General features: G+C 34.5%; 1 protein-coding gene across 6 annotated transcripts in view; it reads right to left on the bottom strand.

Moving 5' to 3' along the window:
- RB1 (RB transcriptional corepressor 1) overlaps nt 1-21,056 on the bottom strand; it is a 138,451-nt gene that overhangs the window by 79,572 nt on the left and 37,823 nt on the right. For all 6 annotated transcript variants that reach the window (XM_061170714.1, XM_061170716.1, XM_061170717.1 and 3 more), the window contains exons 4-10: nt 18,483-18,602; nt 11,429-11,467; nt 10,361-10,428; nt 7,906-8,016; nt 5,369-5,511; nt 3,114-3,191; nt 686-795 (exon numbers count right to left, since the gene is read on the bottom strand). In XM_061170714.1, the coding sequence (XP_061026697.1) occupies nt 686-795; nt 3,114-3,191; nt 5,369-5,511; nt 7,906-8,016; nt 10,361-10,428; nt 11,429-11,467; nt 18,483-18,602 (669 nt within the window). The remainder of the gene's footprint in view (nt 1-685; nt 796-3,113; nt 3,192-5,368; nt 5,512-7,905; nt 8,017-10,360; nt 10,429-11,428; nt 11,468-18,482; nt 18,603-21,056) is intronic.

Below are 21,056 nucleotides of genomic sequence, written 5' to 3'. Positions count from 1 at the left end.
CAAGTTAGATGTTTGTTTTCTCTAGAATGTTAGATGTTGATGATATGACTAGCAAGATTGTTCAGTATCAAAAAATATCAAAACTCAAGTTTTTCAAACATTATGCCTTCCAAAAACTTTACTTTGACTTAAATAAAATCTGAAACATTTTGTGTTTAACTTCCAAATTTTCTATATATACATATTTTTTTAGTTAATATTAAAAGATTTCATGCTAAAGACTTAAAATTAACCACACTTACAATCATTCAAAACTTTTTTACGGGCATATCTCATTTTACTGCACTTTGCTTTACTGTGCTTCACAGATACTGTGTTTTATTACATATTGAAGGTCTGTAAACTCTGCATTGTCATATGATGGTTATCATTTTTTAGAAATAAGGTATTTCTAAATTAAGGTATGTACACTGTTTTTTGGATATAATGCTATTGCACACTTAACAGACTATAGTACGGTGTAAACGTAACTTTTACATGCACTGGGAAACCAAAAAGTTTGCGTGATTTGCTTTATTGCAATGGCCTGGAACGGAACACACAATATCTCACAGGCGCCTGTAGTTACCGTCAACCATCCCTACTTTAGGATTCTATATGACAATTCAAGAGAATACAATTTTATATTAACTTTTTAAAAAATGAACCAGCATATCAACAAATAATAATATATCATGTATAATACCTGTCTGTAGGATCAGCCTGAAGAGTTTTATCATGATCCAGAAATAATCTTGCATCTATATCTTTGTTTTTAAGGTAAATTTCTTCATATTGTTTAGAGAGACTTTCCACCTCAAAGGCAAAAAATATTGATGATTATCCTTTTCATGTCATTACTTCTCAGTACACAGAAATACAGATTTAAAGAATCTTCGTAAAAATATACACTTAATTTTACACTATACAGACTTCACATGGAATATAAATAAGGCATATCTAAAAGTGAAGTAAAGAAAATTGCAAATTCTTTTCAACTCAATTTTAAACCTATTTTATGCACATATCTCACATTTTATCTAGACAAGGATCACCAATGCTACAGAACAATACTGAGATGGAACTGTAAGATGAAAAGACATTATTATAACCACTTAATTGCCGAGATCCTCCATCCTATACATCACTCACTTTTAATCTTCTACTACACTTATCAATATAAAATAATTTTTCAAACACTGTAACATATGTATTCTGCCTATCTTTTCTAAATCCTTTGGCTCACTCTGACTCCCTTCAGTTACGTATCTTGGGCAAGAGTATAACCTCAATTAATTAGCCCAATTAACATACTTGCACAATTTATTTCCAATCTTAGACACTTTTCCAAATGCTACAATCTATAATTCTTTTATCAGTTCTGATTCATAATTTTCTAATCATAATATAAAAACCAATGCCCAATAGAAAACCATTTAGCAGCCTTCTCCTGTGACTTTTAAAGCCAGAGTGTTTCCAACCTGAGAGAGTTAAAATTGCATTCTAAAAGGAGTGGTAGGAAAAAATCCAGTTAAATGTAAACTTTTTGCTTGTTTGCATAAGTTTTTTAGGCCGAACAGCCATTCATGTTTGATTAGGCTTAATCGTCATTCCTGCCCTATGTCAGTTAGGTACTAATTATCAATCATTTATTGACTGGCAGCTATTAGTGCTATATAATGTAAAGTTTATCTTGAATTTTCTAATAATAACCCTGTAATCCTTTCAGAGGGAAAAAAATTATGACTGTCCAAGATTCTTTAGAGTTGTAAACAGCATATTTTTTGGTATATAAGTTGGTAACAGAACTCAGAAATACAACTTTTGGCCCCTTCTTGTTTCTTTAGTACCATGTCTTACCACTCACTCTACAGAACAGACCATACTATCACATATCACTGTGCCTTTAAACCTATAATTTCCAACCCCTGGAAATGCCACTTCTCATAAACCTTACTCAGCTCAGAAATCACATCACCTCCAAAGAATTTTCCGCAAAACCTATCTGGCCCACTTTGGATTAGGTAGCCCTCCTCTGAGATATCACAACACCCTGAGTACACATCTATTAGACTCTTGTAGACTCCTGTTAATGTTCTACTTCTGTGTCCGTCTCTTCCACCAGCACCTTAATGACAATGACTGTGAGTTAAATCTCTGCATTGATGATATCTAGCACAATGCCTGGCATATACTAAGCACTCACTAAATAACTGCTGAATGAATAAGTTAGTTAATTCAAGGAGGACTAGCTACCAACTCAAGCCATAAAATCAGCAATCTAGCTCTCTGATTTCATGTCTTTTGGTCTTGGTGACTGATACTAGGTGTGTCTGAAACGCTGCTTCCTCAATGAGTACTTGTTCTTCATCATTTATTTAAGCATTCTTTTCTCCACACATTACCACATAAAGTTCTCAGTTGTTCTGTTCTCACTGAGGAGCAGGACATATGAGGAAAAATGTGAAAAGAAACAGATGGATGGATGGCACACCACTAAGGTAAAACATTTCTACCATATAATCACAGTCATTTGAACCAAAGCTACATCCAATTAAGTAGCTTTTTAAAATACTCCAAAGAGTGAATTCCCTGGCAGTCCAGTGGTTAGGACTTGGCTTTCACTGCCGGGGCCTGGGCTCCCTCCTGGCGGAGGAACTAAGATCCTGCAAGCCACGCGTTGCGGCCAAAAAAAAAAGCCTCAAAAGAGTTGCTCCAAGTACAGTAATGCCAATAATGTTGACGGCACTAATCATGGCTCCTACGCTTAAAGAAGCATAGCAAAGCAAATTAGAATCAAATTTGATTATAGATATTTACTTCTATTTAAATATTTAATGGCATTTAGAAGTTCAAAAGCCTACATTCTGATTTTTGAAAAATTTTAGTACAAATCAACTTCTAGTGCAAATTTTTAAATGCTGCTTATTTATACATTTGAGCATAAATGGGTTCAAAATGGGTTTTTTTCTTACTATATAAAGTTGATTCACCACAATTCTACTTAGATTCTTTCCTTGAGTAAAAAATATTTAATATACAGTAAAGTGATCTTAAGAAATTTAGGCAACTATTCCTCCCTCGCTAAAGTCCCGAAACACATTAATTTTTTATTACGTTTTCTTTCAGATTACCTCTGGAAGTCCATTAGAAGCTACAATTCCAAGAGAATTCACAAAAGGTATAAAATTTTTGACATAAACATTTTTCACCTGAAAAAGATAAAGTTACATGACCATTAAAATTAAAAAAAAAAACAATCTCTGTCACTATTAACAATAGAATGAAAGTGTTAACTGACATTTTGATCAATGAGTTACATTCAACCCAGTGTGATGCTTATTTATAATTAATTCAATTATTCACTTTTTAATTTATGTGAGGCAGATTTCAGGTCCTAAAATGGAGGTGCAGGGGGGAATTGTTAATGAAATGGGATTTATAAGAAGAAAATCCATCGAAACCAACTTCAGTATCCCACATTTAACAAATGGTGAAAACATGGGAGGCTCAAAAATATTAAGCGACTTCACCAAAGTTACACAGCTAGGAAGTGGCAGAGCTGGAATTGAAACCCAATCTGTCTAGCATCAAAGCCAAGACTCTTTTAACTTCTCTACACTGCCTCTGATTTTTCCCCAAAGCATATTTTTGGGCCACTTCACACACATACCTAGCTTAGGGAATAACGAGTCAATTATTTTAGCGTAAATTTAGGAAAATGACCTGCTTTTATAAGAAGATAATTTCACATACAAATACCCAACAATTCTATTCAAAACCGAGTGAAAACGTTTTGGTCATTATGCAGTTTCACACAAAAAACCCTACATTTAACATGGATAATAAAGACCGTCCTTGGAAAACCTGGAGTTATACCCCTAACTATTTTACACTGGCAAAGTGTTATGGAATTTTAAATAACTTACTTTTCTTCATTTAACTTCCTTTTCCAATTTGCAGTCCACATTTATTAAGGTAGAATAATTTAATATCTTCCTATTAATAAGTTCCTATCTTCTACTTCACAAAAATGCTTTAAGAATTAAGCTTCTGTAATACATATTAGTATTGTTTTCTAATTAATTCCCACTGAACTGGAATAATTATAAGGTGGGTAGTTCTATTTAACCAATTAGTGTGACTAACCAATAATTATATAACCATAAATGTAACTAACCAATAGTTATATAACTATAAATGCTACATGTAAATAATCAAGTGTCAAATTAATATGAATTACCCCCAAAGCTATTAATCACCTACACTTTACAAATCGTTATTACATTCTAAATTATAGAAGAATTATTTAAAATAAAAAGGAAAAACATGATTTATTCCTGATTTTTGAAATGCAATTTTATAAGTAGTTCTAAAATACAGAGAATTAACAACCAGGAATTAGAAAACTGCATTTATTCCTATTCATTATCTTGAGGGACTAAGCAACAGACTGGAGTAAAAAAAAATATTTCAACTACATTTGTCAGCTTATTAGCAAAGATAATTTGTTATTCTAGAAAAGTAAATGTATTACATGTGTAAAGTTGATACAGCTATATGTCTACATCTATATATTTGTTAAAATTAACAAAAGCCACAGTGCTAAAACCCAGATATCTTGATAAATCATTCCAACACTTCTCAAACTAGATTTTGAGATCATACCCCCAATTCCTTCCCAGAGTTGACAGAGCAATTTCAAAGATGCAACATTTCACATAGCTATCTAGTGGTAGTGAATTGTGGACAATATAACAGTCTATGAGAGAAAGAGCACGGCACAGTGAAAGAAGCACTGGTAGCAGATAGTCCAAAGCATAGACTCTGTTAGTAATCAGCTATCAGTCTCTAGAAGCTTGTTTATTCATTAGTAAAAGGAGGCCAAGTACATTACTTGTAAGAGTCCTTCCAATTCTAACATTCCAGATTTTATTAACAAGATAAGCAATTCCTGGGTGTTCATGTATCCTCTACCAGTCATTAACATCTGGTGTGATATTTAGAAAAAGAGTAACTATAGAAGGCTAAACAGAAATTTAATGTTGGTATCACTTAGCACTAAACCAAAACACTAGGGTTTTCTGAGCAGGATACTTGAAAACATTAGGAGTATCAGTAACCACAGAGGAATCAAAGAACAAATACATTTGAAAACTATTGCCTTAATCATGTACATTTCAATGATTCCAGAGTGAGGGAGCTATTCTCTTTAAAATCAAAGTAACTGAATATGAAAATTAAACTTTTTCTAAATATTTTGCTACTGCAAAAGAGTTGGCACTAATTACAAAAAGCAAGCTCATCATAAAAGAATTATACACTGTTAGGAAGAACTTACATCTAAATCTACTTTAACTATTTTAAAGAAATCATGAAGTTAAATTACCTCATCTATATTACATTCATGTTCTTTACAGAGAACTTCAATAATTCTTGTATCATTTTCTAGTTGTTTTGCTATCCGTGCACTCCTGTTCTGACCTCGCCTTGGTGTTCGAGGTGAACCATTAATAGGTATTACAGCTGTTTCTGTAAAAATGGTAAATTAGATAAGAACAATTGCACATTCCACTGTATAAAATAATGAAGTATTCTAATTATAACTCGGAAGGTCAGAAATAATCTTGGTAACATTCTGCTACTTTTATTATTAGGCTTCATTAAAAAGCTAACAGTTTTATCTATTTATTAAATATCTACTGTAAATTATATACTGGTAATAGTTGTTGCCATCCCTATTCTCTTCTGCCCCCAACTAGCCCAAAAAAGAAATTTAAAACCCCACAGACAAATATGAAAAATGCAAGGGAAATAGCCAACTTATAAACTAATATTAAGTGTATCCTACTAGTCTGCAAGGGGAAAAAATGTTTTCTATCTTAAAAGATTCTTAAAAATAATAAGCATGTATTTATGGATTCAATTTGTAGATACAGGATAAAAAATAAATTTTTTAAAGTTTTAGCAAATAAATTACGATGCTTTTAAAAAGTTAAGCATACAAATATACTCATGTGACACTAAATTGTAATTTAAAAAAAAAAATCCCCTGGATTATTTTGAGCATTTTCAATTCAAACTGAATGTGAATTCAGCTATTAAAGAGATTACAGATGACTAAGTATAAAAAGTATTAACTGCCTCTAGGCCCAACAAACAACTTACAAGAAACTGACAGGATAGAGGAACATGTTAAGACTATACCATAGGATGCAATCACTAAAAATTAAACCATGGAAAACTCAACAGAACAAGACCACCTGATTATTTAATAAATAAATTACAAGAAAAAGAGAGAAAGACAGATGGAGGAAGAACTTTCTAAGTCTTAAAAGCATACCAACCAATCACAAAGTAGAGATCTTATTTAGATTCTGATTTAGTCAACATGTAAAAATTTTTTAAATTACTTTTATAAAACACTTGAAAATATGGACACTTACTAGATATTTGGTGGAATTAAAGAATCACTATTAATTGATTTTTAGGTGTGAGAATGGTACTGTCATTATGCTTTTTTAAAAGACTTTATCTTTCAGAGATACATACTGAAATTTATAGGGATGAAATGGTATGCAAAAGTGTGCTTCAAAATAATATAGCTGGTAGAATTGAGCAGTAGATAGGACTATGGGTTGACCATAAGTTATGCATTGAGGGCAGGTGACAAGTACATGGAGGCTTATTATACGACTTTCTTCTCTTATGCTCACTGAAATTCCTCATAATAAAAAGCTAATTACAAGTTTACCATAGCCAGTTAATTCAACATCTTATCCTGCTTTCTCTTTAACATGGCACTTACAGAATTAAATGTACATTTGAATTATCCAAAAGAACAAAGGCTGTCAACCTAAAGTTATATATCAACTTATTAAAGTTATATATCAACTTATTAAAGTTATAACATTTTTAAAAAGTGAGGAAAAGGCATATAAAGGAAATTTTTAAAGATTCAGAAATTTTTAAAATATATTGTTTTCTATTTTTTCCCCTCTGTTTTGCATGTGGTTTCTGCTAAATGACCTGCCTTTTCTGTCAAGCCATGTTCAACATCTTTTCAAAATTTTGCTTCATTTTTCCAGGAAGTTATTGTTCACGAAGATTAATTAGGCTTCAGCTTTTCAGCCACTTCAACACTTTGAGACTTCCATGTTTTGATCTTTCCCCTATTATTTTTTGTATTATTAATACTGTCAACATTTTAGGAGCAAGGAATCAGCTAAGCCTTAGTTAAGTTTACATTTCTCTATAGTGTATTAAGTGATTTTAAATCCTACTCTACATGCCACCAAAGGGAGCAATTCCATTCTAAGAGGAATATACTTGTCTTTGCTTAATGCTATCTAACTATTTCAGCAATAGCTATTACTTAAATACACCTCCCATCTCATCACCCACTGAAGTGGATCAATTACAGTTCATACGCAAAAAAAAAAAAAATCAGTCACATAATCATTATAGCTTCCAATAATAAAAATTTAGTTAATCCGTTCCTATAGAACGGGCTACTCTTCCCTGTGCAGTCTCATTCATATCTATGCCTTGCCTCTTGATTTTCTCTTTACTGGGAGTGCAGTCTCCCAACTTACCACAACACTCAAACCCTAACTACTCCTTCAACACTCAGTTCAAATGCCATCACTTTTTTATGGTCTTCCTTGGTCTTTCCCAGCTTGGAAAACTTTCTCATCTCCTCAACTCCCATAGTATTTGCTATATTTTGGCCCAGACTATTTTCAACCATATACTCTAATTACTTGCTTACTTATCTCTCCTTCTATATCTTATACTACTTAAGGGCTAAATCCATGTCTGATTTCTTTTTTATTATTCCCTTGGCTCTAGAACCATGTTTTGTAAGTCCATAAACAACTGTTGAATGATGAAGTAGGAGGGGCATAAATTACTTAAAATACTTACTATATGGTTCTTTGAGTAATGCAGGAGGTGAGAGTTTGATAAAATAGTCAAGGACACACAGCATTAACTGAAATGAGATCACCAGATCATCTTCCATTTGTAAAACTTGCCCTGAAAACAAAGAAGGTCCACATCTTAAGGTAGAGATTGAGGTCTTTAAGTCAGGGAAAATTGTGGGTATGGCTGTATCCATATACTCATTTATGCAACAATCACTAGAAGCATGTTAAAGATCTTTTTTTTTTTTGCAATAATTCAGTCAGATTTGCAATATATAAAAATATATAAAGTTATAAAATTATAAATGGGGACATCCTGGTGGCACAGTGGTTAAGAATTCGCCTGCCAATGCAGGGGACACGGGTTCGAGCCCTGGTCTGGGAAGATCCCATATGCCGTGGAGCAACTAAGCCTGTGCACCACAACTACAGAGCCTGTGCTCTAGAGCCCGTGAGCCACAACTACTGAGCCCGCCTGCCACAACTACTGAAGCCCATGTGCCTAGAGCCTGTGCTTCACAACAAGAGAAGCCACTGCAATGAGAAGCCAGCACACCACAACGAAGAGTAGCCCTCGCTCACTGCAACTAGAGAAAGCCCACACAACAAAGACCCAATGCAGCCAAAAATAAATAAATAAAATAAATAAATTTACTAAAAAAAATTATAAATGAAGTATAAGTCTACCATGAGAATTTTACATTTAGGTATTATTATAATAATTCAGTCCCTATGTCTAAATTTATTTTGATTTTTCCTTCTTTAAACTCACTTCCAGTTTTGGTAAGAGTTATAAAATTTATTACCTCTGAAAATCATTTTGAAGAATGATACACATTAGTCTTCAGTTCTATTTATTTATGAAACCTCATATATTTTCAATTTCAACCCACTCCAAAATATTAATAACCAAAGCCATTAAGAAATAATAAAATTAGTACATAATTGTAAAGTCATCTATAAAGCAATTATTTAGCACAAAATCCTAAAAGTTTATATAATAAATATACAACTAAAGAGCTATATATTTATTATAATAAGCTGTATATAAGGAAATTAATGGATATAATAAACACCCAAGAAAAAAAGTGTAGCTACACAAAATATACAAATCATATAGCTATGACGTATTTGCTTATGGCTCTATGTTGTACAGTATTTTTAAAAGAGAAGTTTAATTTGATTCATTTTCTATCTTATTGGTATCTGACTGCTAAACCACTAATAATCCCAATACTGAAGGTACAGAAACTTTCTGGTTAATGTATTAAATCTCAAATTTTTAAAAAAGGAATTCTTCAAATATTCAAGGAAGAAAATGAGGGGGGGTGGAAATTAAGCTAGTCTCAGATTTCTCAACAGCAATGTTCAATTCCAGAAAATAGTGTCCTGAGGGGAAAAAAACATGATACAAGAACAGAATACTCAACCAAGTTGTCCTTCAAGTCTAAAGACTATGGACATGGTTCATAAACATGTCAAACATAGAAAACATAGCGCCAAAAAGGCTGTTTTGAAAAACTCCATCACGGTAAAATCTAGTCAGCTAAGGATAGACCAAAATAAAGAACTCAGAAATGGAGAAGCTATGATACAGGAGTGACAATAAGCTTAGAATCCGTTTTAAATACATAAATGAGACAAAACAACTGTGATAATTATAATTACAGAACAGAATGTAAAAATTATAATCTTTGGTAATGTAATGATAACAAAAAATAAGCAAATCTGAAAGGAGGGAATAGGGAGGTGACAGGAAGAGTGAGAATTCTTTTTCTTCAGAGCAGATTAATATATATTGCTTTAACTCAAAACACAAAGTTAAAGATTCTAACCTCTTAATGTTTTCATAATCTTAGAGTAATATTTTAAGAAATAATACTGCTTAAGTGACAAAACATATAAATTTAAGCAATTCCTTCCATTTCTCTTATTTTCTTCTATAAAATTTGAGTAAATTTAATTTTTACATTTTAAACATAGCACAATAATATGATATTATTTTTAGAAACTTATATATATGTTTGTGAGTGCACTCATCCACCCACCTTTTTTAATCAGAATGTTATTCCAGATACATTTCTGTGCATACAACCACATAATTTTAATGATTATTTCTAGGTGGGTTTTGGGTAATTTTTCTACATTTTTCTTTGTGCTTTGCTGTATTATTTGCACTCTTTATCATGAATATATATCACTTTTATAAAAACAGTAACATTATTCTTAAAAATAGGAAAGAATGAAAAATATTAGAAAAAGAAATGAAATGAGACATTTTCGAGCTTGCCTCCAGTATCAGAATTACAAGAACTTGCGAACACTTAAAAAGTCACACAAAGAACTAGGGGGAAGGAGGAACAATATTAAATAGAATTAAAATTTTGAGCTTACTCGAAAGAATTATCAATTATTACATTTGAAACATTAGTATGTAACAAACATAATGACTTTACCTTTAGCTAGTAAAAATGTGAGCCAAGAAACTTTTAGCACCAACATAGAATTTATTTCCGTAGATATCCTAGTAAACAAATAGAAAGAAGAAAAAAAAAACTCACACTGTTTTCCAATTACACCTTTTTTTTTCATTTTTTACAATTATAGACCAGAGTTGATCGCATAATAGAATACAGTCCATCTTAAATGCACAATTTACACATGAATTCAATTTGTCTCAATTCAGTTAGTGTTTTCACCATGTTATTTATATTTTCCCAGATTAGTATACATTTTTTAAAGAAAATATTGAATATCTTCTACTGTAATCTAAAAATATGCACAGAAAGTGGTATAATATGACATACACGGTTTCCAATTAATGCTTTTCTGCTCTCTTTTCTAATTAAAATCAATTTTCTGTAAGCAGAAAAATAGAGGTTTGGGTGACTCTACCAAATTAACACTATGCTTTCATAAACATTAAGTTATTCACTTGTTGGAATTAACAAGTGGAATTAATAGAGTTAATTAATTAATACACAATTTCCCTTTGTATCAATCATCTTCAGCATTATTACTTCAATGGGGCAGAAAATCTCACATACTACTCGTTCTGTTTCCGAAGAAAAACTCTAGAGCTCTTACAATGGTATACTGTTGGAACATGTATCATACATTTAAAAAGACTATTTGGAAATTTTAATATAGACGTTCATGTTTATTCTTACTCAAAAGTTATGCTCTTGAGTCTTAGTTAATAAAATGCCTATAATATACTCTGAAAAAAGATTTTGTCAATGAATTGGCATTTTTCCCAGAGCTGGTAAAATGTTGCTCTGAATTAACTTCAACCTTATTAGTTCTCCCTTGTAGTAAAAGGCATGTATTTCATACCACTTTCTTTGTGAAAAGATAAATAAGCCGTATAGGGCTTAAATCTATGACCTTAATTTATGAAGTAGCATAGAACAGTCAATCAAACTAACCCTGAAACTATCAACGTGTTTGGGATTATTCCACAAAAATCTCTTAAAAAAAAAAACACCCCAGAAGTGAAAAATAACATGCTCTGAGGTACTTACGAACTGCTGGGTTGTGACAAATATATAAGTTCACATGTCCTGAAAGGAAGAAATAATTATGTTAACATTATGGCTTTTTTAAAAGTTACTTTTAAATTTTTTTCATAATTTAGAAATCAGTTTTATCATGCTTTATTCATCTTATTTTAAGAAGGACACATTTTTTCTCAAGCACAGCATTATAAAACAAAGTTAAAGTAGATGTTTCCAATTTATGACATTTCACACATCACTGTAATATCTAATTACAAAAAAGACTGGATTCGATATGTGCATTTCTAACTTGGAATACATTCTGTAATTGAATCTTGATCTGGTTAGAATCTCAGATCAGGTCATAAAAGCTTATTTAACTAATAGTGTCACTGAAATAACACAACTGAAAAGTACTACAGTAAGTCCCCTATACACGAACCTTCAAGTTGCAAACTTTCAAAGATGTGAACGTGCGTTCACATGTCCAATCGTGTAAGTTAGTTCACGTGTCTGGCGTACACTGTCACCTGTGTGCATCCTCTACAAATGGTTGTGCTTTGTGTACTGTACTGTACAGTACTGTATAGAGTACAGTAGTACAGTATCTTTATTTCAAGGCCAGGATGTCTGGAAACAAGCGTAAAAGCAGCAGTGACGTAGCTGGTACTACTGTACTTTTCAAGGTACTGTACTGTAAAATTAAAAATGTTTTCTTTATTTTTTTGTGTTTGTTTATTTTTTATGTATTATTTGTGTGAAAAGTATTATAAACCTTTTACAGTACAGTACTATGTAGCCAATTGTGTTAGTTGGGTACCTAGGTTAACTTTGCTGGACTTTACGAACAAATTGGACTTACGAATGTGCTCTCGGAATGGAACTCATTCATATGTAGGGGACTTACTGTATAAAACCTACCTATTTAGGACAATGACTTCTGGAATGGAGTAGTAAGGTTCTCTGCAGACCTGTTTCCTAATATAATAACTAAAATTGGTAAAACTATTTTTTAAAAACCATTTAAAGTCTCTGGAAATTTTCCTAAGGGCATACAACAAAAAAAGGAAATATTTCTTCAAGAAAATCTACTAAATCTTGGTAAGAACAATGACAGTCTGTAGAATTCAAAGCAAAACTCATTTCCTCCTCCTCTCCAACTCAGCATAACAAAGCTCTATCCCTGGCAGGTGTAGCCAAGACACAGGGCTCTTCTCTCTCCAGCTCCCAGCCTAGAACTATCTCTCTGGGAAGAGTGGGCTACCAGCATTTCTCATCACCCCCAGATCTGTGCTGCAGAAAGTCTATCCCAAGCAAGAGGAGCTGAGCGGTCTGGGGCTCCTGTCTTCCGCTTAGCCCCCACTCATAGGGCAAAGTTTTACTCCAGGCATAGAGCACATCAAAAATACTGACTTCTCTTGCTGAGCAGCTCATAGGACAGAGGTTCCAGCCAAGAAAGGCAATCTGAGAAGACCAGGGGCTATCGCCTCTTCTCAGTGCCCTACTCTTAAAACAGAGATATCACTCCAAGAAAAGAGACCACTGTCCTCATCCTGACCTCCCAAGCAGTGGCACAGAAGTGGTGCCTAGGGGAGAGGCAGGCCCTAAGAACATGGAGCCTTGAGCTCTCCCCAGGGGAATTCATTTGGAATGTAGTGTGGGGATGTTCAAGAATAAGAGAACTGCTGAAAGCAATACAGACTTTGGTGGAAGCAAGTAAGAGAAAGCCAATAGATCTTATGAGAGCAAAAAGCTAAATCCGAGATCATCTAGGAGAGAACCAGGGAAAGAAACAGCTAAGAATAGCTCTCCTAGTATCAAAATAAGCCTCAAGGCTAGCCTCAAATACTACTCCTGCAGAGGGAGCCAAATTTAATTGGATTAGACTGTAAAGCAATTTGTGACCCAGAGCAATAAAGCAGGACTTCCCTGGTGGTGCAGTGGTTAAGAATCCTCCTGCCAATGCAGGGGACATGGGTTTGAGCCCTGGTCCTGGAAGATCCCATATGCTGCGGAGCAACTAAGCCTGTGCGCCACCACTACGGAGCCTGCGCTCTAGAGCCTGCAAGCCACGACTCCGGAAGCCCGCGCACCTACAGCCTGTGCTCTGCAACAAGAGAAGCTACCGCAATGAGAAGCCTAGGCACTGCAGCGAAGAGTAGACCCCACTCGCCGCAACTAGAGAAAAGCCCGCATGCAGCCACGAAGACCCAAGGCAGCCAAAAATAAATAAATACATTTTTTAAAAAAATAATAATAAAGCAATCAGTCGGCAATTAGTGAGAGGTAGCAACTAGGTGTGATATCAACAGAGGCAGTTAGCTTAAGAACAGGGAAAAGATAGTCAAAGAGAACCCAGCTAAAACCACTGTCAGCTCAGAGTGACTATGTACCTGTCCAAGGCTACACTAAGGAGCAAGATCAGAGGCTACACACTGTGGGAGAAAAAGACTTCATTGAGATAGTACAGCTAAGCCACTAAACAAATAACAAAGACAAAACAACAGCAGCAAGCCCCACGAGAGAAAAGAATCAGCTCCCAGAGTTACTACAATGTTATCAAAAATGTCCGGTTTTCAAAAATAAATATGAAATATGCAAAGAAGCAGGAAAGTGTGACCTCTACATAGGGAAAAAAGCAGACAACAGAAATTGTATTTAAGAGAACCAAAGTGTCAGACTTAACAAAGACTTCAAAACAGCTATTATAAATATGTTCAAAGAACTAACGGAAATCATGCTTAAAGAAGAAAAAAAGGTATGCTGACAATGTCTCAACCAACAGAGGATTATCAATAAAAAGACAGAAATTACTTTAAAAGAACCAAATGGCAATTTCAGTTGAAAAGTATAGTAACCAAAATAAAAAATTCACTAGAGAGACTCAAAAGTAGATCTGAGCTGGCAGAAAAAAAGAAGCACTAAACTTGAAGACAGATCAAAAGAGATTATGTGGTTTGAAGAACAAAGAGATAAAAGAAGAAGAAAAATTAAGAGGCTCACAGAAGAGGCTCACCAAAAAATATACTGGTGTATTTTTTGGACACCAAAAGATACACCAATATATGTGTAATGGGAGTACCAGAAAAGAATGGGGAGAGAGAGACAAAAAATTTTTTGTAAATAATGGCTGAAAACTCCCAAGTCTACACATCCAAGAAACAGAACAAACTCCAAGTTGAATAAATGTAAAGAGATTCACACCTAGATATATCATAGGATAAATTTTGAAAGACAAAGAGAAAATACTGAAAGCAGCAAGAGAAAAATGATCCATCATATACAAGGGAACCCAATAACATTAACAGGTGACTTCTCAACAGAAGCAATGAAGATCAGAAGGCAGTGGGGATTACATACTCAAAGAAAAAAAATGTCAACTAAGACTCATATATACAGCAAAACTACCTTTCACAAGTGATGGTGAAATAGATAGTCTCAAACAAAAACAGAGAATGTGCAAACTCATCTTACAAAAAAATAGTAAAAGAAGTTCAGGCTGAAAACAAATGACCCAAGACAGTAATTCACATCCACATGAATAAACAAAGAGCACTGGTAAAGGTAATTATGTTATTATGAAAGATGGTATAATTACATATTTCTTCTCCTAATTGATATAAAATACAATTGCATAACACAATGTGTATATATTGTATTCTTGGGCCTCTAACATATGAAATGTAATGTGTTTGACAACAGCAGCACAAAGGGGTGGGTAGGATCAAAGCTGTAGTGGAGTAAACACATGACACAAGATGATAAATCAAATCCATGGAAACAAATGAAGAGAAGATGAAATGGGGCTTCCCTGGTGGCGCAGTGGTTGAGAATCTGCCTGCCAATGCAGGGGACACGGGTTCGAGCCCTGGTCTGGGAAGATCCCACATGCCGCGGAGCAACTAGGCCCGTGGGCCACAACTACTGAGCCTGCGCGTCTGGAGCCTGTGCTCCGCAACAAGAGAGGCCACGATAGTGAGAGGCCCGCGCACTGTGATGAAGAGTGGCCCCCACTTGCCACAACTAGAGAAAGCCCTCGCAAAAAAAAAAAAAAAAAAGATGAAATGATATATAATAAAGTTAATATAACAAACTCTATAAATATACACTTGCTCTCCTTTATACTGTCAACTACTTTAAAAGACATACAACCCAAATGACTATAAGTAGATGAATGGATAAATAAAATGTGGTATAAGCCATACAATGGAATATTATTCCATAATAAATAGTAATGAAGTATTGAAACATGCTACAACATGGATGAACCATGAAAACATGCTAAGCGAAAGAAGCCAGTCACAAAACATATGTAGATCAAAAATTTACATAGAGAAAACTACTATCTTATATTAAAAAAAAAAGCAGATGGTAATCAAGAGGGAATTTTTATAATTATAGAAAATATGTTTAATGTCAGATGCATTGTTTTATATCATTTTGTAACTTAATGTAACTCAGAATAGAATGTTATCATACAGTAAAGATAATGACATACAATATAAATCTATGCTGTCTAATACGTTAACCACAAGCTCCTATGGCTACTGAACACCTGAAATGTTTTTGGCTAGTACAAATGAAGTTGTGCTGTAAATGTAAATTACACACCAAAATATTTTTAAAAATACTTAGTATGAGAAAAAGAATGTAAAACTTCTCTATTGGTTTCATGTTTTCCTGTTGAAATATAATTTACCTAACATAAAATTCATCATTTTAAAGTGTATAAATTCAGTAGTTTTTAGTATATTCACTTTGTTATGTAATCATCACCATTACCTAAAATTTCCATCACCCCAAAAAGAAACCCCACATCTTTTAACAGATACTCCTCATTCCCTTCACTTCCCATTCCCTAGCAATCACTAACCTATCTTCCATCTCATGGATATGCCTGTTCTGGACATATCATATAATGAAATATGTGGCATTTTGTGTCTGGTATCTTTCACTTAGCTTAATGTTTTCAAGGTTCATCCATATTGTAGCATGTAGCAGAACTTTATTCCCTTTTATGGCTGAACAATATCCTACCATATGGATAGATCACATTTTGTTTATCCATTCAACAGCTGATGGACATTCGGGGTGTTTCCACTTTTTGGCTATTATAAATAATGCTGCCATGAACATCTGTATACAAATTTATGTGTTGAAATTTGATATTTTGGGATATATGAGTTAAATAAAATGTTAAAATTAATTTCACTTGTTGCTTTTTACTTGTCACGCAGCTACTAGAATATTTAAAATATATGGCTTGGGCTTCCCTGGTGGCGCAGTGGTTAAGAATCCGCCTGCCAATGCAGGGGACACGGGTTCGAGCCCTGGTCTGGGAAGACCCCACATGCCGCGAAGCAACTAAGCCCATGCGCCACAACTACTGAGCCTGCACTCTAGAGCCCGCGAGCCACAACTACTGAAGCCCACGTGCCTAGAGCCCGTGCTCCGCAACAAGAGAAGCCACTACAATGAGAAGCGCGCGCACCACAACTAAGAGTAGCCCCCGCTCGCTGCAACTAGAGAAAGTCCATGTGCAGCAAAGAAGACCCAACAGAGCCAAAAATAATAAATAAATATATACGGCTTGCATTTTTGTACTTCTATGTGACAGCATTAATGTAGTTAATAATAGCTTTAAAAGCTACTGTTTATTTAGCAGTTAGTATGTGCTTGGAGGTGAGCTAACCAGTAACATTATCTTACAATTACTCTGCAAGGAGAGCATTATTAGCTATATTTTACAGATTGAAATTGAGGTTTAAAGACGTTAAGTATGTTTCCCTAGCTCACAGAGTCAATGAATGACAAAATTATTATTAATATCTAGATCTGTTTAGCTTTTTAAAAGTTATCATAATCACTACAGCACATTGCCATATATACACATATAGTCTACCCTGAAATAAATAGGCTTTAGTATCACAGTTAATCTTCCCAACTGCTCTTCAAAAGAAGGTACATATAAGATAGAAGAAATCCTATTGATCTACTTCAAGGCCAATATACACTAAATTATCTCATATAACTAGTCAATAAAAATTCCAAATCCCTTTTGCAAAGGCCTGAGTGACCTTTTAAAGGCCAAATCTGACTATGTCACTCCCTAGCTTAAAATCAATGACTCTCCATCTCCTGCTGGGTAAAGTCCAAGCTCACTATCAGTCTAATTCCCTCCTACCTTTTAGCCATTAGCAATATCAAAATACTTTACAGTACTGCTCTGGCTTTGCACACATGCTTATCACTCTGCCTAGGATACTCAGTCCCAGTCTCCACATATTTTGCTTGCTGAGTTTCTATCTGTCCTTTAAACCCTACTCAGACATTGCCTTCTTCTATAGTTTTTTCACCCCAAAATTATTCTTACCTTTAAACATACACAGTATTTTGCCCACTACATAATTTCTACTTCTTACAAATAATCCTCTACAATAGCACATTAAATTATTGCACTTATTTTTATTAAAAGATAGAATTTATTTATTTACTATAAGCTAATTGATGATCATAGTATCATATGATTTTACATCCCTAGCATCTAACACATAGCGGGTACTAACAGTCACTTCATTAATGCTTGTTGTAGTTTCTTAATTTATGTGGAATAAAACAGCTGACAGCCTGAAGTTTCTTAAAGGATATTCCACAAAAAAACTACCTCTTCTAAACCACCATGGAGAATACAAGTCATAGCTCAGTAGTATAGGTCACATACACCTTCCAGTGCCAACATGCTTTCTTTTTCTAAACATAGTATCACCACTAGGAAGAATTTTAAATTTAGGTCACCCTTCCATTCAGAGCTACAAGTCTTCTGGCAGAGAAGGCTAAAGTGGAAACTAGCTTTAAGTTTGTTAAAAAAAAATGAGAACCATGAGTAAAACAAGTAATTTTGGAAGAAACATTCAGAATGAATATGATTGGACAAATAAGAAAGTTAAGAATATTAAGGGGACAAATCTAAGGTGTAATACTTAATAACTTTACTAAGAATGTAACAGTTCCCAGATGGAAGCTAATCATGAACACTGATATAAAGAAGCAGGGTGTAACCCTAATAAAATTTGTACTTTACCTTTCTAATTTGCTGTAGAGGGCACACAACACATTATACTTCTTCAACAGTCTTGACATAACATTATCAACTTTGGTACTGGTATCGATTTCTTTTAGTAAGTCAAAAAATTTATAGACACTACAAAGGAAAGAATAGAAAAAAGTGAATCCATAACTTTAAAAATTCATTTTGTTTCATTTTCAAAGCATAGACATTTCAATTCAAAACACTTGTTAGCTCTACACCAAATCACTATTATATATCCTTTGGAAGGAACTCAGTTTTTGCATTTTACTAGAATTTAAAGAGGAAAAAAATCAACTAGTCTTCAACCTATACCACTATATCTATACACCTATGCCTACATCTACTTATCATCAAGAACACAGAAAAAAAATAAGGGTTATAACAGACATATACATATATTTATTTCTGTATCTATCTATATGTTTTAAAATCACAAGTTCACATCCATTTATCCAATTCCAACACAAAAACTACAGGGTTCCTTCCAGTGTTTCCCTTTCCATATTTATAACTCTTCTTTGACAGTGAGAAACCTGGGACCCACTTATCTTTAATTTACTTATTTAATCAATCCCCCTATATAAGTACCAAGCTACCCATTCCTCCACATGGACACCCTCCTCTCCTGCTCAGACTGACTCCCCCCATCCTGGACTGCCGTCCCCCCTCCACATGGATACCGTCCTCACCCTAGTAGGGCTCTGACTCCTCACCCCAGACTGCCCTTACCTCACATGTGCCATAACTCCCTATACCAGCTGCCTGCACACCCTGCTTGGTCTCTGACATTGCACAGCAAGCAGCCCACGTCAAGAAGCCCCAGGCCCCTGGTGGATGACCTCCTCATCCCACTTTGGCTCTGGCATCCTTCTCTGGGCACCACAGTGCTCCCCACCACAGATGCACACACACCTACTTTCTTCAGCCCACCAGCGGTTTTAGGACTGAATTGTTGGGGAAGGGAAAAGGGAAACTGATTAAAAATTTTAAGTTGTTTAAATAATAACTTCAAATCATTGTTTATTGTTTTCTATAAAAATTAACCTATTTGAAATATCAATACATACATTTTTGACTTCTGAAAAATAGGGCGCTACAGATAGCAATCATCAACTGCACCTCACATACTCACTTCTAATCAAGTTTGTCTAAGGAGTTATACCAAAGCAGCTAACTGAACTACAGGGTAGTCACTAGACCCATCCATAGGCTGTCTAGCAACCAGTGAGTTACAGGTTTCATTCCAAAAAGAGGGCTGTACCACTCAGACATTTATCTTGGGAACTGGAAAAATAAAAGCCTCAGCTAATCAGCAGAGGGCACAGAACACAGAAGAAGGTTATGAAAAGTTCCACTGATATAGAAGGGATTGGGGCAGCCATGACAAGCTTTGTGGGAAAGCAAATAAAAGAGGAATAGAAATGATGCAGAGTAGATAATCATGATGCTGCTTAGAAAAGAAAAAGAATGGGGACTTCCCTGGTGGCGCAGTGGTTTAAGAATCCACCTGCCAACGCAGCGGACACGAGTTCAAGCCTCGGTCCAGGAAGATCCCACACGCCACGGAGCAACCAAGCCCACATGCCACAACTACTGAAGCCTGCGCATCTAGAGACCGTGCTCCACAACAAGAGAAGCCACAGCAATGAGAAGCCCGCACACTGCAATGAAGAGTAGCCCCTGCTCGATGCAACTAGAGTAAGCCCACATGCAGCAACGAAGACTCAACGCAACCAAAAATAAATAGATAAATAAAAATCAATCCTTTAAAAAAAAGAAAAAGAATGGCGCTAACCTGCTAAGAAAAAGAAATCAAACTTAGAATGGAATTTATTCAGGAACCACTCTCACTTCCAGTTTTGAGATATATGGCAATACCTATCCATGGAGCACCATGAAAACTGTGAATTGTTACTAAAAAGCCTTCTTTTTCTAGGGGTAACTTAAGTGAGTCTCTATTCCTTCTGTAGTCCTCCTCTGAAGGAAAGAAGTGAAGGCAGGAAGGTGAGAGGAAGGCAGGCAGACAGGCATAAAAAGCCATAATTAAAACACACAGATCTGTAGATAACTACATATTCTAGGAGCAGTGCTCCATGGATTGATAATGGTCCATAAACTGTTTACCGGTCCACAATTAAGTACAGAAATTGAGGGTAAACACTTAAAAACTTTTATGGCAATTTGACACTAATTTTAATGCCTGCTGAATCCAATAATAAAAAATTTAGTCCTGTGTTTAGTATGATTTTTGTTTCATTTTTCTAGTAATTAATTTATATTACTTATTTTTAAAACATCAGTCTATGACATACTGGGAAGAAAAGAAACTAGCCCTTCACCAGAGTACTTTTAAGAAGCAGTGGTTTAGATAACATTCCTGGATAGTTATCAGAACGCTGAGAGATGCCCCAAGAAAAAGTTGTACCAAATACATTACTATAATTATTGTAGTGATATTATTTATGATATGCCCATTTTATAAATCAGAGTTGCTCTATGAATACTCAGAGAAAAAGTTTAGGAAAATCTTTTCCAGGAAAATTCTTTCACCTTATAGATAAAGGA

The sequence above is a fragment of the Eubalaena glacialis genome, chromosome 16, assembly GCF_028564815.1.
Source record: "Eubalaena glacialis isolate mEubGla1 chromosome 16, mEubGla1.1.hap2.+ XY, whole genome shotgun sequence".
NCBI classification, from domain to species: Eukaryota; Metazoa; Chordata; class Mammalia; order Artiodactyla; family Balaenidae; genus Eubalaena; species Eubalaena glacialis.
Note: the sequence above shows the minus strand (reverse complement) of the source record. Positions and strands in the feature narration are given on the sequence as shown.